Source organism: Euphorbia lathyris, chromosome 7 (genome assembly GCF_963576675.1).
Source record: "Euphorbia lathyris chromosome 7, ddEupLath1.1, whole genome shotgun sequence".
In the NCBI taxonomy this organism is placed as follows: domain Eukaryota; kingdom Viridiplantae; phylum Streptophyta; class Magnoliopsida; order Malpighiales; family Euphorbiaceae; genus Euphorbia; species Euphorbia lathyris.
In genome coordinates this window covers 5281417-5305350 of record NC_088916.1, presented here as the reverse complement: position 1 = coordinate 5305350, position 23934 = coordinate 5281417, and the positions used below count along the sequence as shown (strand labels likewise).

The window sequence follows — 23934 nt, the reverse complement described above, 5'->3', positions numbered from 1 at the left end:
CCCATCCTGGTCTTCCGGATAGTCATCCGAATCTGAGTCCGAATCATGATTCGGATCAGACCCGTCCGAAACCTCGGAATCCCGGTTGAATTTGCAAGCGGTGTGAAAGGAATTGCCTTGAATCTTGAGAATGAGAATGTAGGAATTGTTGTCTTTGGTAGTGATACCGCTATTAAAGGAGATCTTGTAAAGCGCACAGGATCTATCGTAGATGTTCCCACGGGAAAGGCTATGTTTGGCCTTGTGGTCGACGGGTTGGGAGTACCAATTGATGGAAGAGGGCTCTAAGCGATCACGAGCGAAGACGTGTCGAAGTGAAAGCTCATGTGAAGAGGGAGCTTTAAAGAATTCCTTTTCCGTAAAAGGAAATGAGGACTTTAATGCCATTAGCAACAAGGTTTGAGTTCTGGTTCTTTTCTCTTTATAATCTTTGTTTTCTTCTCCTTCTTCACATTTTCTTCTTCTTAACCTGTCTTATCTCCTCCATTTTCATCCTTTTCTTCTTCTTAATATTTTTTTCAGATCTATCCTTTTCTTCTTCTTCAGTTTGAGTTCTGTTTTTGTTTTCTTCCTGCCTAATCTTTTGTTCTTCTTCATCTTTAATTCCTCTTCTTCTTTTATTCCTCTCTTTCTGTATTCCTCTGAAAGCCAGGTTCTGGTTTTGAGGAGAAGGCAGTGATTTCCTTTTTCTCTATTCCTAATCTGTCTCCAAGCCAGGTTCTGGTTTTAAGTAGAATTTCTATTTCTCATTCTTAAATTTTCCTCTTTTCTTTCTTCTTTAGCTGTCTTCAAACCAGGATCTGGTTTTCAACAGGAGTTCTAAAAACAGAGCAAAATCTTTTTTTACTGTGTTCTTAAAATTCCCTCTTGCACCCATTTCATCCTCATTGAACTCCTGTAAAAAATAAATCAATACCATCAAAAAATAAACCAAACACCAGCAAATACAATCAAACAAAAAAAAAGAAGCTTCTACGCAAATACAGAAGCAAAAGCAAGCTTGATCCCTATCAACAGGGGCCTTTCACACAACAAAAACCTCATTTTGAAATCAAAATTATCCATGGTGACTAATCTATACAAAGAATTAGAAAACAGAGCACAAAAAAAATGAAAATTGTTAACAGAGAAAACAGGAAAATCAGAAAATGAATTAGGAAGAAACAAGTGATAATAACAAAATAAAATAGATCAAGATCCAACGAGCCAAACGGGAACGAGAGGGAGGACTGTTACCTCTGCCACGATTTAAACCACGAAGGCAGCAGTTCGAAATTTCAGTCAAGAGACGAACTTCCTTCAACCTTTGACAGTCGAGAGCCGGCGAGCAGATCGACCGCCGTGGAGGAACCTCGGGTTCTTAGTGTTCGATCTGTCGGAGCCAAAAGAATCACCGCCGCCAAGATGGGAGCCGCCGTGAGACCTCCATCGTTTCCGTCGAAGTAGAATGCCACAGGTGAGTAAACCGGCTGCCATAGGAGAACCTTGGAGTTCTTCGTTTTGAGAGAAGAGGATGAAGGAGGTGGCTAGAATAAAATTAGGGTTAACTTCGGATTTAGCTAGTTTTTAGGGTGAATGACATGAATATTATAATTAAGTATAAAATTACAATTAAATTATATTACCAAATTTAATTCTTAACATCTTATTATTTTTTATATATTATGATTCTACATCCTAATTTAAAAATTCTGAATTTCAATTTATAAATTCTAAATATAATATATTCTAGATTCCCTAATTTATAAATTCTAATTCTTAAAATATATTAATAATAATAATTTTATTATTTTGATATAATTTAAAATTATGATTTAATATAGTTGTAAATAGTTTTTGAAAGATGAATTTCTGTGTAATTTTCCCTAGTTTATTTATATATGGTGAATAAAAAGAGTTTGGGCCTTGGTTGTGGCTTTAACCCATTTTCATTTGCTATTGGGCCGAAATCAGGTGAGTTTCCTGAATTCTAAATCTCTATATCAATTGTTTTTTTTTTTGGGTTTATTTTCTTTTTATCAATTGGTTTCTGTGACCTCATTTTCAACTTAGGTTTGACTAATTGATCAAATTAGGTTTTTCTAATTGAGTTTAATTCTGTTTTGATACTTTGATTTGTTTAATTTGATTAGTAAAGTCCCTTTTTCTAATTGAACTTTTAATAAACTATATGGTATATTATAGAATAATTTGGTTAAATTTAATCAATCTTTTTTATTCTTATAAAAAATAAAATTAATTAAAATTAAACGACTTGATTTATAACCCTATGTCATAGGGATATAAGTTAAACGCGTACAAAACTAACGAAGTTAAGGCGAGTCAATTTATACCTTTATGTCATAGGGGTATGAAAGTGGTTCAAAATAAAGTTAATTCGAACGGAATACCTCAATTTATACGTCTATGTTATGGGGGTATAAGAGCGGTAAAAGTAATAAAATTTAAAACGAACTAATTTATGTGCCTATGTCATAGAAACATAAATTAGATGTTACCAAAATTAGTGCAAGTATACTCTTACATTAATAAATACATAAAAAGAATTAATAAAATCAAGATAAATCGAATAAATTTAACACAAAAATCACATCTTTTAGTACCATTATTTGGGCGGGGTAGGGTGATTAATCAAGTTTTTCTTCCCTACACGTAACCGACAAACGAATCAAAAATCTCTATTTCGCAGACCTCCTTATCCGTTAAAATTTATCAATTTCGGTGTCCAATCACGCCTTAATTTTGATTGGTGGCGACTCTAAAAAATAGTTTTAATTAGGAAAAACTATTAACAGATTTAGCTTCCGGCGTACGCGCGTGAAAAATCCGGTAGCGACAAATGCTAATAACTAAGTCTACCACATATGAGTTAAACACAAATTTATTGTCAAACTGTCTAAAATATTTGCTTTGTTACTAATATAGTTACAAATAACCAACTAAAAATGAAGGAAACTAGTTTAGTTTATCGACAAACTTGTTTATAATGTGTAGTGTGACTGTTAAATAACAGTCAACTCAGTTTTTTCAAATTTTCAGCAACGTATGGCTAAAATTGAACTTGTTTGGAAAATATCAGGGATAAATTTATACAATTTCGTACATTAGGACTAAATCTACATTTTTTTTTATTTTTTATGATAAGGCTAAATTTGGCCCTCGAAAAATAGAGTGATTAGGGTTTATTAAAAGAAATTCCAATTTTTTTTTTGAGATTGTAGGATCTAACTATGATACCATGAAAGACTAGTATGTCTTGTATATTCAATAATTAACCAATGAGATTACAAGATTATTTATAGACAATCTTAGTATAGAGGAAAGAAAATCTATTGTTCAATTTCAATTTCAGTGTTCTTTCCATCTCCCTCTCATGAAAAGTGATCCTCATTTAATTAAATTAATATATTGTGTGAGTCAAAGGGATCCACATAACAAAAATGGACCACTTTTTGTGCAAGGGACATGGAAAAGGACACTGAAATGGGTCAATCGCTGAAGTTGGACCTATCTATTAGTCTCCAAAGCCCAATAGAATCAACATTAAATCATAACACACACAAAGATTGGTAAGCATCATATATATGTTGGATTAAATGCATCCTTCAATGAACTTTCATGGTTGTCTTAAAATGATCTCACGTCAGTAAAGTCATTCAACCTTAAATTTTATCTCAATAAAGTCACTCCAGCGACTTCAAACGCAAAAGACACCGAAAATGTGAGGTGGTTGCGACGTCAACAGTAGTCAACATTCACCGATGATCGAAACAACACGTGGCTGTCACCTAGGTGAAGGTGGCATCCACATGTCGTTTTGATTAGGGGTGAATGTTGACTACTGCTGACGTTGTAACCACGTCATGTTGGTGTGCCCTAGTTCTTTGGTAGCGGTTTTATACTTTGTATTGAACATTATGCATATTGTTCGAATATATTGTTAAGTGTTATATGAATAAAGGCATCAATTCATTATATTTATATCTTGTGCTATAAACCTGAGTGGAGTATCCATTGATTGTCAATCATAAATCTATCTGAGATCTGTTCTATTCATGGGAATGAATAAAACCAAAGACTTATATGTTCAGTGTTTGTGCAGTAGTGTTGATACGACTGCGATACTTGTATAGTAAGATATGAATATAGGTACGTGTTGATGAAGTCAATACGGGACTGGATTGATCCGCTCTAGAAAAATTCATGGTGGACGTGTCATTATAATATATGACGTGGAATCTGGTTCACTTTGATATGCGCCTAGCAGGTCCATAACATGATGCCAAATACGAGTATGTTGGGTGAATCAGTAAACACGTTGTTACTGATAAGTGATGTGAAGGAATTGCCACTCACCTAATAGTGAGCTTATATCACTAGCCACTTGATAAGTAGAACTGAGAAAGTGTATGACCATACATTGATAAGTAGTTTACTTATCTGGTACACCAGTTCACTTTTGATCAAGAAATATAATAAACCATACAGAGAATGACAGCTACCATGTCTCTAGTTTATAATATCAATATGCAATTGGTAAGAGATACTGAGAGAACATTAACTAAGTTCCATATCTTCTTGAGAGGGCTGAAATTATTTGTATCAGTTGGGGGCCATAACGATTTGCTAAAACCCACTTACGGTCAGTGGGCTTTAGGTCCACGACTAACTGAGGATGGAACCCTAGGATCGTGCACGCACAACTGTTGGGATGAAGCTTAAGTAATAAATACATATTATGTATTTAGTTAGATAAGAACAAGTTAATTAATTGCTAATTAGACCTATTCACCAACCTGTTGGCCCGCCCAATCCGCTCAGGCCCACTCTTTATGGGTTGGACTTGGACATGCGTTTTGAGTAGCTGGCCCGACTCGGTCCAAACCCATATAAGCCCGAACATAAAATGGATTGGACTTGAGATTTGTCTTAAAAGCCAGACCCAGCCCGACCTGGTCCGAGCTCATGTATGTAATTATAATTATAATTAAGTTAATTATATAAGTTTATAAATTAATAAATAATTAAGTTTTAAAAAATAAAATAAGATAAATTTAATAACTTATCATGGTTATTACAGTTTAAAAATTATGAGTTATACCTGTAGTATTAGAAAACGAATAAAAATTGATCCCTTAGGTAGGGTGGTTTAGAGGAAGGATGTCAATCTTTTAGGCTGGTGTAGGCCGAGTGAAGGTGTGGTTAAGCTCAACACTGATGGTTCTTGTCTGAGAGACGGGAGAATTGCTGCAGGAGGGGTCCTTAAAGACGATGGAGGCAAGTGGGTTTCTGGCTTCTCTCAGAATTTGGGTATTGGTTCTTCCTTTTCTGCAGAGCTTTGGGGAATTCTCTCTGGCCTGAAGCTGGCTAAGGATCTAGGGGTGAAGAAGTTTCTGGTTGAGTCAGATAACCAAGAAGCGGTTAAAATGATTTCTGAGGGCAAGTCTGTTTGTCGGAATAGCTTGAATATTATTAAAGGCATTAAAAGGATTGGGTCCTCCTTTGAGTCTATTAAGTTTGTTCATATTTATAGGGAGCAGAACCGCATCGCAGACCGTCTTGTAATGGAAGGGCACTCTGGTTTGTTGGGTCTTTCTACCTTTTCTTCTCCACCGGCCTTCATTTCTTCTTTGATCTTGGAGGATGTGGTGGGGGTCAGTTTTCCTAAGCTGGTCTCGGGTTGAGTTGTTTTGTTTGTTTGTTTTTTTTTTCTTTCCTTTCCTACAAAAAAAAAAAGAAAACGAATAAAAATTTCCATTTTTTCTTTCATTTTTAAATTTTTTGTGGATTTTATTTTTGGATTTTTTTTATTTGCTTGCATTATAAATTTATTACATACTTATATTTTTATAGAAATTATTACCATTTTATAGGAAAAAAATCTTCTGTCCCGAATTCCCTGTCCCCTTCCCTGTCCCCCATTCAATTTTTGACACGTGTCCCTTTTATCTTACTTTATTGCTACTAACTATGGTTAGATATACTTAACTTTGGTTAAAGTGTAGTTAAAGGGACACGTGTCAAAATTTGAATGGGGGACAAGGAAGGGGACAGGGAATTCGGGACAGAAGATTTTTTTCCCATTTTATATATTAGAACTTCATTGTTAAATTTTAAAATTAATTTTTAAAGAAAATTTGACCGGGCTGGGTTGGGCCGGGCCTGGTATTTAGCTTTTCTGCTCGATCGAGCCCAGATTTTGAAAGGTCCGGGCTGGTTTGGACCTGGACAAATGATTTTAGTGTTTAACCCGGTTGAACTCGGCCCGAGCCTAGTCCGACCCAACTCATGAACAGATCTATTGCTAATTAATTAACTTAAGGGACAGATTGGTTATTTGTTAAATAACGAGTTAATCAAGTTAGTTAAGGAAATTGATTATAGTTAATTGTTGTGATTAACCAAAAAACAAAACGAACATAGAAAAATATATGAACAATAAAACTAGAAATTAAAAGAAAAGAGTTAGACAAATCTGAGGCTTGTATTAACAGTTTCCTTAAGATAGATGTCGTCGTTATTAACGATCGTCTCCCAAGATACAATAGATTACGTAAACGAACTCAAACCGTATGTAGACTCGTTATCACCGGAGTATGAAAACAAGAACATTATGAACAGACACGAAGTTTTTTCAACAACTTTTTCAACAGCTTTAATAACGTATGGATTTGACAATCCATTCTATATAAATAGAATTCGAAAGGATATGTCTTTTCACGAACGAACACGACTGTACACGGACAGACACGACTGTTCATGTACGAACAGGACTGTTCACAACGGACACAACTGTTCATGAAAGGAGGTGTTTGTTGATATTTAAATTAATATATAATTTTATTCAAAATTTTCCAACAATCCCCCACATGAATAAAATTAAAAACGAGACTATTACGACGTGGTGATAAGTTTCTACAGGAGATATCTGCATAAGATAGGTAGCTAATGTGTCTTGAACCTTCCCTTGTGAAAGTATATTTACTTTACTGGCTGACTAGTAGACTCGTTGTTTTTGAACTAATCTGTCATTTATATGAACGATGATATACCCCACACAGATACCAACATATAACAGTATAGGTTCTCATGGTTATGTCCGTTATGGTCATGAACATCGGCTGGTTCTGCGAGAGTGTGAGAACTAGGCCCCCGACCCCACTCCACTCTAACATATGTGATTTATTTGCTCAGCATATAGACGCATAATGTATCATTAAAAGCATATAGGTTAACATTTTCCCGTGTTTATCACTGTTTACATCTAGGAATGGACTTGGTTTTACCCCCATAGTGAACGTACAAGGTTTATGCAATTAGGTTGTCCATTTGAACCTAGATCTTGAGATCTTCAGTCAACAAGGTAGGGGTTTTCTTCACAAAACGCCTTTTCTAATGGGCTTTAGTCTTATTCCTTTCGATGTCTTTTCAATTTGATCTCGGTTTAACTTTTAGGTTAGCGGATCTGCTGTGTTATCCTTTGATTCTATAAAATCAACAAGGATGATACTCGTTGAGATCAATTGGTTAATGGTATTATCACACAGAAGCTTTTCTACCCGAGTTCATGATTCAGAAGCTTTTTTTTTACCGCATATTCACCAATTGATATGATTTCCCTTCAATCATTATGACATACTCATTTTAAGGCGATTTGATTTCTACATTTTCAGTTACTTGCACAAATTAAATCTAGCCAACTAATGTTCATCTACCAGCATCTAACTTGGCTAGATAATATCACTGCTCAGATTTGTCCATTTATGATATTTCATATTTCTAATGTAAATCAATCCTTACGTGTGAGAATATCAAAATATAGAATTTTCGCATATCATCATCATCATAACCAACTCTGGCCAAGTCTTAAAATTCATACCAATGAATTTTTCTAGACTTTCGTTATGAACTACACGTTGTCACAAGTACAAATAGGCCTAAAGCCTTTGAAATGACCGTGTTCTTAAAACCGGAACCATATTCGATTAACGTACATATACCAGCATATGTGAAACCACAATTAATAATTAGTCATCCATGTACATATAGAACACAATCAGTTCTCCTGTACACGATTGTCTCACAAAAAGAAGAAGTTAACAGTTTATTATATCTCAAATGAAAATTTTATAATCATGAGGTTTATATAAAAAAATATATTTTTATAATCAACTCTCCTGTAGCCAAGACAATATATGAAATGGTAACTTACACTCATGGCCATTTAATTTTACCCATTTTAGCATTGTGGCTACTGAACTTCAATTCTTAACGGTATTACTACTGAACTTTACACTTTTTAACATTAGTGGCCACTCAATTTTAATTAACTCCTCAAAATAACCTTTAACGTCCTCAAAATGAAAATATTCAAGAATTAATGTTGTTCAGAATGACATTTACCATGAAACCACATTTTTTATTTTTCAAAATCACATTTTTAGAGCTTTCTCTCTCTAAAAATTTACTTTCTCTCTCCTAACCAAACAACACTTAAATGACCTCAAAACGAAAATTTTCAAGAATTAAAGTTTATTAAAATATCATTAACTCTTCGAAACGGTATTACTACTGAACTTTACACTTTTTAACATTAGTGGCCACTCAATTTTAATTAACTCCTCAAAATAACCTTTAACGTCCTCAAAATGAAAATATTCAAGAATTAATGTTGTTCAGAATGACATTTACCATGAAACCACATTTTTTATTTTTCAAAATCACATTTTTAGAGTTTTCTCTCTCTAAAAATTTACTTTCTCTCTCCTAACCAAACAACACTTAAATGACCTCAAAACGAAAATTTTCAAGAATTAAAGTTTCTTAAAATATCATTAACTCTTCGAATTTTTTATTTTGAGACCGTCAACGGTTGTTTTAAGGTGTAGAATGGTCATCGGTGTTAAAAAGTGTAAAAGTTCTGTGGTCATACTATTAAGAATTGAAATTTAGTCGCTATAATATTAAAATGGTAAAGTTCAGTGGCCATAGGTGTAATTTTCCCTATATATTTCCAAGCCCTTCGTCAAACACAAAAATGTAATATATATTCTCTGAGTCGAAAAACCAAAAGCAAATTATTACCTTATTCTTTTGCCTTGTATTTTTGGAAATTACAAAATAATTAATCTGTTTTAAGAATGTTAGATATGATTAACCAAAAAAACAAAACGAACACAGAAAAACATATGAACAATAAAATTAGAAATTAAAAATGAAAAAGTTAGACAAATCTGATACCTATATTAGCAGTTTTCTTAAGACAGATGTCGTCGCTATTGACGGTCGCTTCTCAGGATACAACAGATTACAAAAGCGAACTCAAACCGTGTGTAGACTCTTTATCACCGGAGTAGGAAAACAAGAACATTATGAACATAACATTAATTAATAAACTTCATAATGTAATTAATTAACCGATTAATCAATTAGATTACATTGGGTAATTTATTAATAGAACTGATAATTCAATTAAATTATTGAAGGGCCTTAATTATAAAGATTAGTTATTTTAATTGACTAATTGATGCCAATTGAATTAAATAAATTCTCTTGGGGATTTATTTATGTGATTGAACTAATTGAGGGCCAGTTTGAATTAACGGAATCATTAACCCTAATTTGAGAAAGTATATAAACGCTCCTAAATGAATCAATCCTAACCTAGCCACTAACATCAAAATTTTGGCCAACATAGACTAGAGCAGCCCCTTGCTCTATTTAGCCAATCGTTCTTGTTCGGCTAGCACCGACTCATCTCAAAAGCGTTGGTGTATGTGTCTCCGGAGACATTCATTCTACTTGTGGATTTCTTCAGCCATCTCTATAACCCGTAAGTTCTAATCCTTTATAGAAAATGTTTCAAGATTTAATCCATGGCAATCAAACACGATCGAACGGATTCTAGAAATTTTTAAACGGTAGCTTTTTTGTTGCACTTCGTTTGATTTTGATAACGAGTCCCTAACACGTCACTTTTTCGGTATCTTTTTGCGCTTGAAGTCGTCGGAGTGACTTTATTAAGAAAAAGTTTGAATGATTTTATTAAGACAAATTGAAGTTGATGGTAAAATAAATGTTTCCCTGATATGACATGGATTAAGGGGGTGTTTGGTTGCTACTTTTCATACTCATGTTTGTCTTTTCACTTCAAATAGGAGAGTTTTAGATGTTTGGTTAGGGAGCTGCTGTTTGCCTTTTACACCTGAAAAGTAGCATCTTACAAAAGCAAAGAATCTCTGCTTTTTGGAAAAACATCATTTTCTAACAGCAAATCCAATCCAAAAACTTTCGTATAATAATCGTGTTAACTTAATTGGATTAGTGTCGATTATGTACTATGTATCCATGTTAATGATGACTTTTAAAAATACTGAGGATATGGTAATATTTAGAAATATTTAGTATGAGTTTTGATTTAGTATATTTAATATCACGTTGAGGGATCATGTAATATGTTTAAAAGTCGCATTGTATTCAGGGTTGGGTGCAAAAATACCCCTAACATTTTGGGCCAGAAGTAATTTTACTCTTAACGTCTAAAATGACGCAATTTTACCCCTAACATTATAAACCAAGAGCAATTTTACCCCTAGCATTGATAAATTTGGTCAATTTGAAAATTAATTCATCAAACTATCTTCTCGGTCATGAATCTTGTCATCTACACTTCACCTGTGCGTCATTTTATCAGTAACAAATCACAACCATATGTTGGGATGTGAAAAAAAATAAATAAAAAATATATTGTCTTTTGTACGAATTAGATAAAAAAAATTATTAAATTACAAAAAACATGAAATCCTTTTTTTTAAACGAATTGATATGTAACTGGTGCAATATAAGGAACAAAAATATCTGTATTTTATAATAGTGTTTGAAATTGACTCAAATCAATGTTAGAGGTAAAATTGCTCTTGGCTACAAGTTTTAAGGGTAAAATTGCACACCATTTTAGACGTTAGGAGTAAAATTACTTCTGATACACTTTTAACATTTTGGAGTAGTTACAGATATCTTCCATGGCGGAAACACAGACTACCAATTGAATTGTCAAAAAAACACATTCATATAATTAAAATATTATTATTAAACATAAATATTTGAGACAATATTTTGATATGAGGGCAGCCATAAATGCAGGGGCGTTTGGGGGGCATTGAGGGCAGTTGCCCCACTGACATTTGTATGTTTTTAAAAAAAATTCAGGTATTAATTTTGAAGTTTTAGAGCTTTTCCCCCCTTCACCAACGAGATTTAGTGTTTACTGGTTCTATAATTGAGGATGGAGAATGGTTTTAAATTTAATATTTTCTTTTTATTTTTTTAATTATGTTTTAAAGCAAAACGACGTCGTTTTATTTAATTAGAACTACGTCGTTTTGTTTACAACAAAAATAAAAAGAAATAAAAAGTAAATATTTAAATGTAAAACTAAATAGGTCCTAAAACAAATCATTGGTCTCTCTTACTCTTTTTAATCTCTTTAGTTCTTCTTCCTCAATTCCTCTTTCTTCTTAAGCCTAAATTGAAATCCCCAAAACTAAAATTAAATCAAAATTGGCAGCATTGATAATGTGGTTTTCACCATTGGATGATAGAGCATAAAATTAATCAAATGGTGGAAACCACACCAAGTAACGATACTTTGTAAAAAACAAAGTAACCGTAGCGAACACCTTTATAATTTATTTGTATTGTTGTTATTATTATTTTTTACCCCATAAATGGGAGATGATGTTACCGACATTTCCGTAAGCTGAGATAAAAACCAAAATAATGTTCATTCTCAAACTATACACCACTTTGAGGGTTAATAAGTTTTGTCTCAATTAAGTCATTCCGACGATTTCAATGATTAAAATGGATCAGAATGATGATATGAGTGACACATCAACATGAGTCAACTCAGATATTTGATCGAAACAATACATGAAATCTGAGTTAATTCATGCTCACGTATTAGTCGTAGCATTATTCGATATATTTTAACCATTGAAATCGCAAGAGTGGCCTCATTGAGATAAAACTCAAAATTGTACCACTTTTTTATTAAAAGGATAAGGTATCAAAATAGGCAAGTTATTGATATTACTCCGTTAAGTTCTGCCAATTGCATGTGAAGGGAGAATTTAATGGAGTAATAGGAATGATGTGTCCAATCCGTCTCGATGCCTAAATTGATACCATTTTTTAAACGTTTTTAAAGAAAGGCTTAATAGGCACCCAGCCCCCTAAACTTGTAACTTTTTTTCACCTGGCCCCCTCAACTTAGGGGATAACCTCTCAACCCCCTCAACTCTCCAAAAACATCACATATAGCCCTTACACCCCTATGTTCGGTCAAAATATTGACCGTGTAGAAAACGCGCTTGACTGTTGACCACACCAATGTCACGTGTCACTTTTTTATTAAAATTTTCCATTCTGTCATAAGAATTTTGATCGAAATCCATCTCTGGGAGCACAAATGGGCTTGCTCGCTGAGGAGAGCTCTCAATGGAAAAATTTAATAAAAAATGACACATGGCATTGGTGTGGTCAACAGTCAAACGCGTTTTCTACACTGGTCAATATTTTGACCGAACATAGGAGTGTAAGGGGCTGTATGTGATGTTTTTGAGAGTTGAGGGTGTTGCATAAGAACTAGAGTTATTACTGAATGCTAAAGAACAGGGCTTTAATAGGATTTCCAAAACTGAGGGTAATTGATTGAATAATCCTAAGAAATACAAAATTCTGTGATACAATAAATACTACACTTGCAGATAACCAAAACAAAAAATAACATATCATGGAACTAATCTCCTCCTTTTATAATGGTATCTCAATCTTTCATTACGCTCACATTTTACTGGACTGTCTTCTGCGATTTCCATGTTAACATCATTAGTGATATTATTCTCCCTCGGTTCTTTCTCTCCATTGGATTCGTCAACCGAGCAATCTTTGTTAACTTTGTCCGCACAAGGTCCCGCTTCACCTATCAACTGTTGACAATAAACAGCAATCAGATAATGAATTAAGAAGTATATGCTAATTGTATACAAGAACTAGAGAGTAAATAGAAGCGAAAGATACCGAAACTATGAGCCCAATAGCTTCAGCGCGACTTCTACTCTTTACTGCAGTAACACTGGTAGATTAAAAGAGGTTAGTACATAAATATAAGAACTCTTTTGTGTCTCGGGTTCAGGTCAGTTCAGTGGGATTCTGCCCGGGTCACCGTTGTGCTTAAGCAAGCTCAATGTTTACGCTATGACTTGTTTAGTTGAAAACAATTTTACTACGTACTAATAAAGAATATGCTTGACTCTTTCATCGAAAACAAACCAACGTGCTGAACCCCAAAGTGCTGAATAAGCCAGTACTAAGCACCATTATGCAACCCCATTGTGCCTCAAAAGCAACCAATCAATCCATCTGCGGCATAACCAACTGGATGGAGCATAGACTAAATAACCGTTGAACTACTAGACCCGAAAACCAATGAACCCAAGTCAGTGGACTGATAGCTAGACTCGCAACAGATGCAGCGATCTTTGAACAAATTCAAGTTGAAATACCATTGTTCAACCAAAATTCCCAATTTTTGTAAGCTCTAATTTCATGAATTTGATAACATGTAATGCACACTAGCATAAATAATTCTCATCATATATGGAAAGTCTATAGGCACTCATTTAATGACCTGTGATTGATCTTACTAATTCTATGCAAATTTTAAATTAAGATCTTCCCTATTTGGGAATTTAAAGAAAAGACAACACATACTTAGCTTGACCTTGCTCGGAAGTTCCAGTCTGAATTTGGTGCATTTGAAATAGACCTTTTGATGGGCATGGTTCAGCAGAATGGGATTTGCATCAGTTTCTTGTGACACATGACAGTTCCCTGAAAATTCAAGAAAATGTGGTCTACTAACGCTAATTTCTCGGAGTCCATCATTTCGGAAAAACCAAATGGACCAGTCCATGTATTCAACACAGAAGAAACAGCAGGCAAAACGATTCTCTCAATTCCTAATTCCATGAGCTTCTGAAGAAAACAAAATATAAAAGAAATCAGTTACAAACCTTATCCAAATCATCTTCTATTAGAGAACATCTCTACTCAAGCCAACTCAAACAAAAAGGTACCTTTTCCAATACATTCATTAGTTTGCGACACATTCCAACTCGACGATACTCCAATCTAGTAGCCACGAGCGGTAATTCTGCCAACTTGTCCCAGACCCTTGAACAAGAAAAGAACATTTAGTTATTATTATATCATTCAGCAAACGGAAAAGCAAAGAAGGTCAATAGATCCTTGATTTTGCTCAGGTTTAATTTTTCTCTACCTAATAGTAGCCACGGAAATAAATTCATCTTCTTTCTGCAGAACTATTGTATAAAATCCTTCAAAATTCAGACGTTTGAGGTTTGCCCTGCAAAAGTTGAAGTAACAAGAATTAAATTTAGCATCATACTCCAAAGATTTAAAAGCAAACAAAGAAATGGAAGCTCAATCATTGGTAACAAGGGACAAATATTTCAATTAGTCAGCAAATGATATGACAAAAGTTTCAACAGCTAAATTTGTTTCTAATTATCCTTAAATAACTCATGATCAAGAGCTGGTCAAGTATCTATTAAGCAACTGACAGTAATTTCACCTGTGTCGGTAATTGGTGACTACATTACATAGTTCGTGACAGTGGATACGTTGAAGGTAGCATAAAAACAAAGTTCACAATGTTACAACAAAACTTATTCTTACCTTCTATTGAAAATAACATCCCTAAGAAGATCTCTCTTGCTGTAAGGGTCTTTAACAGGCTCAAAGCATTCATGCATCATGTCCACTGCCATATTGAGTTTGCTGCAGTTCTCTATCCAGGCTTCATCATTAAAAGCATCAAGCTTATGACTGTCCGAGTGATTCAGTTTTAACAATGTCCAAGTAAGGTTGTCTGAACCCGCTGGAATTGGTTTTCCTAGAAGCTCATTCAGACCCGAAAAGATCTGCAATATTTTAGCATCAATGTTTAGCCCTACAGAAAACTATCAATGGTGCGGGTGATGTAAGATTAAGCAAATTTTCTTAGACCCAAATGTATACAGAAAACGAATACTATATCTGTAGTTACCTCTTTGCACTTTTTGGTACAATACCAATTTTCTCTTGTAGTCATTTTTAAGGAGGGGTCTCCCTTATTCCGAATGCACCAAATATGATCTGTACCAAATAGACAGAAGGCATGTAAAAGACAATTCAAACAATTAGTGAAGTAAATTAGATTGTTGCAACTTGCAAGATAGACCAAAAGTATATTAAGTTCACCAACATTTTTTCTTGCACTGAGTACAGTTCAGAGCAGCAGCATCTTCGATTGAAAATTCAGTGTCTACTTTCAGTTTATTATGGCCACAAATTTTACAACAGCATGATGGGCAGAACCATTCTTCTTCTTTTTTTGGAATATCCTATAGAAGCGCAAAAAGATAATTAATGTAAAAAGAAAGGAAGTTGTCAAACATTATATATCAAACATACAACTCTTAAAATTGAATACAAAATATATGACTTACCACCAAACCAATGCAACTGTTATGGAATGATGAAGGACACCCATCACATAATAAAAGAGCCCCGCCATCCTGACAAATTGAACATATATCATCATTTAAATCATGATCCGGACTGCCTTTTAAATTTCGAACCGGTTTTTCCACAAATTTTTCCATCTCTTTGTGTATAAGTTTCTTCTGGCAATCTAACAAAGACCTTCCATCTTCCAAAAATATGTTGGCAGCCGGACTGTCGTAGTCGCCACTGACATGAAATTTAAAGCCACGAAGATTATATACCTCGCAACAGCAATTGCACTGGATTCCCTCTCGAGTTATACGACCTCCAGCAGTTGAATGGGTGTCGCTTCCGCTATAGAAATGTACTTTTGCTCTTGGTAAGACAATATTATTGTCTATCAACCAAGACAGGACTGTTAGAGGCTTCTCATCTGAGGGATCAGGATCTGCAACCTGTTTCACTCTTTTCCTTGTTCTAAGAACACGGCTTCTGGTTTTCCGAGCATCTGAAATGTCTAATTGTTTATCTAAAGAAGATGATTGTAATCTTTTCTTTCTTTTCCTGGATTTCAATATTCTCAAAGAACTTCTCTGACAGGCTGCATCTGCCTGAACCTTGCTTACTGCCTCCCGACGTCTACTTGTAGAAGCAGAAGTTCCAATAGAAGCCATGCAGGCCGCCCGAAGTGAATTATGAATTTTCCCTTCTGGTGAAATATAGCGCAATTCAAGCCTGCCAGAATGGTCAACTCGCTTAAATTTCCATCCCACAGCTGAAAGATGCTTCTTTGCTCTCCATGTCATTTCCGTAAAACCTTTTCTTTTCTTAACCATGCTTGGTGACTTTGTGTACCACTCTAGAGCTGCTTCTGGGCAGTATTCGGGTTCGATATAAACTAGATTAGGATTAGAAGAAACCGGAGGAACCTGATTCTCTGGTAGCTCCTCAGAAAGAGGGGATGGTGAATCATCAGAGCAACTTAATGGACCTCCTTTCTCATCTTGAGTGATCGAAGAATTTCTTTTTCCATGATCATTCAAAAACAAACAGACTTGACGAAGAGCATAGTACGCTTTCCCATCAGGAGAAGTGTAACGTAATCGAGTCTGTTCTTGCTTTAAGTACTCGATTTTCCACCGTAGATGTAGAAGATGTTTCCTAACATCAACGATACAAGAAACTTCATGCTTCTTCTTTTTCTGTAAATATTTAGTAATAGCATCTGGGCAAAATTCAGCTCCAGTAACCATGTCCGAGCCAGCAGGTAGCCAATTGTTTTTCTTGGAATTCGAAGGCTTCCACTCTCCACTTATATTATTTCCACCTGAACTAGAAACAACTCCCACCTTGTCTGAAGAATGAGTATCAAATTTCTCATTCTGCTTTCCAGGTACAGCTGATAAATCCTGAGGCAAAACACTTACTGCTTCTTGACATACGGATACATGAGGCAAAACACTTGCTGCTTCTTGACAGACGGATACATCTGGTTGACGTGTCTGCACATTAATAAAATTAGCAGACTCTACCAACCCTTGTAACTCCGGAAGGTGTGTTAGATTTGAAATACGACCCATAAAATGTTTAAGTTTATCACCAAATGTTTCCAACACCAAAATGTTCCATAATTCTTTATCATCGCAAGTCCAGTCACCGAGTTTCTGAAATTTGTCTTTCTGTCTCAATTCTAACCAGAATTCCTTTGGCTTAAAATGAAAACAATTAGCATCTTCAAGTTGCTCAAGCGATTCCAAGAAAAACCATTTCCCACGATTCTTCCACAACCCACTAACATCATTCCAATCTTGACTAATCCTCGTATTAGCAACCGGAGTCAGCATTTCATCCGCCAACTCCGGAAAAAATACATTCCTCCCGGAGCCATCTTCACAGTCAAAAATCACACCTTCCCACCAACAGTCGTTATAATGCACATCCACGCACCTTCCATAACAGATATCCCCATTTACGATGTCAACGGGAGGAGGAACTGGCCTTATGCGCCCACGAAGATTAGAAACTTCATTCTCATAAACCCTCAAAGTTTCTTCAAAATAGTCTGATTCATCCTCAACAAGCATGTGATCGTATTTAATAACATATTCGATCTCAGAATCGAATAACTGGGTTTCAATTATAACTCCGCTGTGCCAGGAGCCCAGTAACCCGTCCTCTTCGCTCCTTACCTGCATTAGTTTGAAAAGTTAGCAATTTATCATTTTGACTCCTGTAACTGAATTTGGAGCACTTGGCTCACATACTTGAATTTCTATGTATAACCAATGAAAAGTTCAAATAACCAATAAAACGCAACTTTGTAACCAATAAAACGCAAAAACTATCAAAACCAAAAACATCAATCAATGTTACACGGAAACAGGTATGGACACGGAAACAGACACTGAAAGGTTATTCCTAAAACATAACGCCTAGATACCAAAATGGACACGGACACTGACACGAAACCGACACAAAAAGCAGAAGCGCTACTGACATCAATGAAACTGGAATTCAAAATAACCATTAAAACTAAAAACATCAATGAAACTGGAAATCAAAATAACCATTAAAACCAAAAACATCAATGAAATGTATCAAACATCAGTTTTATCCCCAATCATCAAAATAGCAACTACCGAAAAGAAGTTTCAGAGTATAAGAACTAGAATGAAACTACGGAAATTGAAACTAAAAACATGAACGAAACCGGAAATCAAAATAACGAAACAAAAAGTTCAAATAACCATGAAAATCAAAGAAAAAAATTACCTCAACTAAATCTCTTTCGTCGAGGAAGAGAGCTGCAACTTTCCGGCAGCCTCATTGAGCTGAGAAATTCAAACTTGAGAGTTATCGTTCGGACTGTTCTGGTGTCGGAGTGAGAAATTTTTCTGAATTTAAGGAGTGTTTGGCTGAGTGAGAAATTCCGGAGAATGCTTCGTTACGCTGTTGAAACACATGCATATAAATCTAGTGAAATATGTGTAATGACCAAAATAGCCCTAACTGGCACATAGTAAGTAAGGAAATAAACAGCTATTTGTTTGAAAAGAAATAAGAAAAGAGGGAAATAAATATAATTATGCCTTTTCAGAATTATTTAATATTGAAATTTAGATAAAAACAAAGAGAGGTTCTCTGCATGTAAGAAATGTGGCGGTTGATTTAAAAAATTCATTTTTAAAATAAAACAAATTTAAAAAATTCTAAATATTTGTAATAAAAAAAATAATTTCAAAAAATAATAATAACAATAATAATAATAATAACATACAGAGAGACATAGTGTAAGAATTTTTAGCAAAAAAAAAAAGTGTAAGAAAGAGTTTAGATTTTTTTTATTAGTTGAGACGTTTAATAAAGGATAAGACGTAAAAATATTTTTAATATGGATAGCGGAAAATAAATTTACTTGTAATTAGGGATGGTAAAAGGTAGAGTATCCACGAGTAGTGTCAATTCTAAATTCTTACCCGTTTTTTTTAACTACTCATATTCGTCTCATTATTCTAACGGATAGTATATTTTGTGAATTTCATATCCGTCTCATTTAAATCACGGATACCCACCGGTATTCTTACCCATTAAGGATCAATATATAAAAGAAAAAATATTAGAAATTTAATAAAATATTTCAAATTCTAAATCAACCGTAATTAATAATAATAAGAAGAAGAAAAAGTTTTAGATTTTTTTTATTAGTTGAGATGTTTAATAAAGATAAGACGTAAAACTATTTTTAATATAATTTTAGTCGTAATTAGGGATGGTAAAGGGTAAAATATCTGTAAGTAGTGTCAATTTTAAATTCTTATCTGTTTATTTTTTAATTACTCGTATTTGTCTCATTGTCCTAACAGGTATATTTCGTGAATCTCATATCCGTCTCATTTAAATCACGGATATTCACAGATATTCTTATACATAAAAAAAAATATAAGAAATTCAACAAAATATTTTGAATTCAAAATTCTAAATCAACCTTAATTAATAAAAATAAATAAACTTGGTGGTTAAAGCTAATATATAAAATTGAAAAATGTGGCAGGTACCGGGTAATGGATAATCGGGGGTTATTCTCATACATGTTACGGATAATGTTTTTTAATCCATACTGGTCTCATACCTTTTTATACAAGGTAATGGTATCTCACTAGAGTAGGATATTGCCAGGTATCTGTACGTAAAACACTTGTTGTCATCCATGCTTGTCACGTTTAAAATAGTAAAATTTTATCCATAATATCGGTCGTCAAAAGCAATTCTATCTCTAACTAGTAGCGGCTCCAAAATTTTAAAGGTCCTAAACCGTTAATTTTATATTTTATTAACTTTTTTAAATTAAAATTTAATTCATTTTTTATTGAATCAACAAAAATCAAATAAGGATCAAATTTTGGATTAATTTGGTAAGAATAAAACGGTCAAAAACTATATTATTGTTAAATTACAGTACAAAAATATATTTTCATCAAAAATTTGTTATCATGAATAAGAAAAAAAAAAGGAAATAAAGAAATTATGCCATTTCATATTTATTTAATATTTAATTTAGAAATATACAAAGAGAGGTTCTCTGCATGTTTGAAATGTGGCGCTTAGATTAAAAAAAATTCTTTTTTTATATAAAACAAATTTAAAAACACTGTTAATATTTGTAACAAAAAAAATATTGTAATTCCCTCAAAACAAATACTGTAATAATACTTTTTTAATAATAATAATAATACATTATAGGAAAAAGTTTTAGATTTTTTTTTTTAGGTGAGACGTTTAATAAAGGATAAGGCATAAAAATATTTTTACTCGTAATTAGGGATGGTAAAGGTAGGATATCTGTAAGTAGTGTTAATTCTAAATTCATATCCGTTTATTTTTTAATTACACTGTCTCATTATTCTAATATGTATATTTCGTGAATTTCATACCTGTCTCATTTAAATCGCAGGTACTCACAGGTATTCTTACCCGCTAAGGATAAATATATAAAAGAACAAATATTAAAAATTTAATAAAATATTTCAAATTCTAGAATTCTAAATCAAACTTAATTAATAAAAATTAAATGAATAGGTCTTGCCTAATCTTTTCCCTACCAAAAAAAATAAAAATTAAATGAATAGGTTTTGTGGTTAAAGCTAACATATAAAAGTGAAAAATATAGCGCGTACCGGGTAATGGATACTTCGAGGTTATTCTCATACCTGTTGTGGATAATGTTTTTAAATCCATACCGGTCGCATATCTTTTTACGGGTATCACATTGATAGTGTCGCGTATCCGCATCTAGAATACTCGTTTTCATCCCTACTAGTAACATTTAAAATAGTAAAATTGTATCCATAATATTGGTCGTCAAAAGTAATTTTATCTCTAATTAGGAGTGACTCCAACATTTTAGAGGTTCTAAGCCGTCAATTTTATACTCTATTATTTTTTATAAATTAAAATTTAATCAATTTTTTTTATTGAAGGAAGAAAATTCAAATAAGGATCAAATTTTTGGATGAAATTAGTGAAAATAAAACCATTAATAACTACATTGTTGTTAGAGTACAGTACAAAAACAGACGGTATGGTTTGACCTTTTTGCAAACGTGCGTGGTTAAAAAAATTTGCAAGCAAGGATCTGTAGTTTGTGCGCTATGCGAACTCAAACATTCCGTAAAAATTGTTATTGTGACTATGTACTTTAGAAAGAGTGATTTGAAGAAATTAAAAAGTTTGATTTTACAAATTACTTTATATATATACCTCATACTTACAGATTAACTAAAACACAACTATTTTTTTAGTTACAAATTGTCTACGTAAATCCCTTAAATATAAGTTGCACAATACATAAATATGTATTTACAAGTTTTCAAACGGCAGAATTGTATTTGCAAATCAAATAAACCATGAGTTTTTTTTTTGTACTTTATCCTTATTATTAAAAAAAATTACGGAATAACTTTTGGAGGTCCATATTATGCTACTATTGCCGATTTTTTAGATTCTGATGTAGATTGAAATCGACTGAGAGTTTTAATCGTAAACTCACAAAGAATACAATCTTCTGTAGCTAAACTAGAAAGTTGGATAAACCCAAACAAGGAAGATCATTGGCTCCAATGGAGGCTATGGTTTTAAATTCATTCAAAATTATGAACATTACAAAAGAAAGAGCTTAAATACCTCAATAAAATAATAGGGAAAAGACCCCTAAGCCCTCAAGTAGGGTTTCTAATATAACACTCTTGATAGGGGTAAGTTAGGGAAAGAAATAGCCAATGGCAATTCAGTAATTAAGTGGGAGTGGCAAGACAGTAAATAGGGATAGAACAGAAATGGTCCCCAACACAAGAACTTGATGAAGAAGTATCCTCTAGGTGGGACACGCTTCACGTGGACCTTATTATGCCCCGCGTGTTTGAGCTCCTGAACTTGATGACTCTCGTTGATGGGCTTCACGCGTGGCGTCCCTGGGATTACGCCCCGCGTGTTTGAGCTCCTGAACTTGGTGACTCTCGTTGATGGGCTTCACGCGTGGCGTCCTTGTGATTATGCCCCGCGTAGTTGACCTTCTGGGTAGGCCTCTCTTTGGACGCTGATTCCACGCTCCGCGCATCGAGAGGCACGCCCCGCGTGTATAAGCTCCTGGAGCTTCCTTCGGGAACGGGGCTCTTTGCACCTCGCGTCTTAGTGAGCATGCCCTGCGTGCTCGGCTGGCTGCCTCGGATCTCGTTGTTCTCGTCTCTCGGCTCAGGAATCGAGCTTAGGGAAAGGATGACCTTATCATTCTCCCCTTCTTTGAAAGAGTCGGACTCCGCCTCAGACGTCATGGTTGGCAACGTCCCGTCCGGTTTCCACAAGCTAAGGTCTTGCACGTTAAAAGAAGAAGACATCTTCCTGAGCCAATTAGGAAGGGTTAGTTGGTATGCATTGGCACTAATCCTCTTAGCTACCCAGTAGGGACCATACTTCCTCGGCCTCAATTTGATACTCGTGGCATGCATGAGCTGCTCCTTTCCCAAATATACCATCACCTGCCGAACTGAAGGAAAATAGACAAGCCTAGGCGCAGCGGAATTATAAAATTTTATCTATTTTATCTATTTCCCTTTTCCAAGATCTGTTAATTGTTATTTCATATAAAGAGGGATGGAACGAAATACCTTTATGACGATCTATCTACCGTTGCAAACGAAGTGCCCACAACTTCAAAAAGAATAGAATCTGTCAACGAATCTGCCCCCTACCCGAACAGACCTTCCAGACCTCCGAATGAAAATCCCAACGGTGAAAACAAGGAAGAATATGTCTGGAAGCTCCTGTCTAAAAATCTGACGATTCGACGGTTCAATCTCCGGGAATCCGCGAAAATGTGAACTGACCTGATGTAGGAGGAGCAAAACGAATTTCTCCTTTTGTTTGTCTTTTCTTCTTTCATGAGAACAACAAAACAAAACAACACAAAAAAGAATAACTAATCAGTAATCAACCTTAATAATAGCAATCGCAATGATTGCCTCTAACATAAATCGATACGAGATCAAAGAGAGAGTAAGAAAGATTGTAATTAGCCGAGACGGTTTCGGAACGGTTCCTCTTGCCTCCTTATTGTGTTGGGGCGAAATTATGGGGTTAGGGAGTCTATTTATAGACTTCTCAAAACCCTAATCCCAGTTGTGTTAGGTAATTAAATAATTGGAATCTTATTTGGAATAGGATTCCTAATTAGATAATTAAATAAACACTTTATTATTATCTAAATAATAACTAATTATATCTAGATAATTATTATTAATCAAATTAATAATTAATTAATGTTAGGGATAATTAATTAGAGTTTCAATCAAATTTAGAAAACTCTTTTTCTCTCTGTCTTTGGGCGATTCTCTGGCGATTTTTTATGGCGAAGGAGCGGGAGGCTAGGTCTAGGGTGACGATGGGAGGAGCGGGCGGCCGGGCTGCGAGGGAGGCGGCGGCTCGTTTGTCGTCGAAGGGGCTGGGCGCGGATCTGGTTCAGGATGGTCGTTTGGCGGAGGAGGCTAGGAGATCGACGGATCTTTCTCCGCATGATAGTCGTGTCTGTTCCGACCGGATCCGTGAAAGGTCGAGGGAACGGGATCCTGCTCCAGAGGAAGGCGTTGATGGGGCAAGATTTTGTGGCTTGGAGCGTGGCCAGATTTCGGCCGCGGCTTCTGGGGCGCTGGGACTAGTTGACGGTATAGGCGGGAGCGCTGGCTCTGTTTTTCGACCGGTTGCATGAGAGGGCGAGCATGAGCGGGGGGCGGGATCCTTAGCCTGTGTTGAGGATTTTAGCACCCCGGCTGGGGAGGGCGGTAGGCCTTCGCCTGGTGTGTATTCGATTGTTGG

At 34.7% G+C, this 23934-nt stretch overlaps 1 protein-coding gene and 1 long non-coding RNA gene across 2 annotated transcripts; both read right to left on the bottom strand.

Annotated features, from left to right (window-relative positions):
- Nucleotides 1–926: 926 nt before the first annotated feature.
- Nucleotides 927–1668, bottom strand: LOC136235865 (uncharacterized). Its single transcript, XR_010691969.1, has 2 exons — nucleotides 1237–1668; nucleotides 927–1075 (listed from the first exon to the last, which is right to left on the bottom strand). It is a non-coding gene; the product is annotated as an uncharacterized lncRNA (long non-coding RNA).
- Nucleotides 1669–12711: 11043 nt separating this feature from the next.
- Nucleotides 12712–18496, bottom strand: LOC136235011 (uncharacterized). Its single transcript, XM_066024527.1, has 10 exons — nucleotides 18343–18496; nucleotides 15573–17759; nucleotides 15329–15467; nucleotides 15131–15219; nucleotides 14761–15005; nucleotides 14342–14428; nucleotides 14139–14235; nucleotides 13774–14037; nucleotides 13081–13135; nucleotides 12712–12989 (listed from the first exon to the last, which is right to left on the bottom strand). Exons 2-8 carry the CDS (start codon nucleotides 17652–17654, stop codon nucleotides 13846–13848), a joined length of 2931 nt encoding a protein of 976 aa, XP_065880599.1. The 5' UTR covers nucleotides 17655–17759; nucleotides 18343–18496; the 3' UTR covers nucleotides 12712–12989; nucleotides 13081–13135; nucleotides 13774–13845.
- Nucleotides 18497–23934: the final 5438 nt, after the last annotated feature.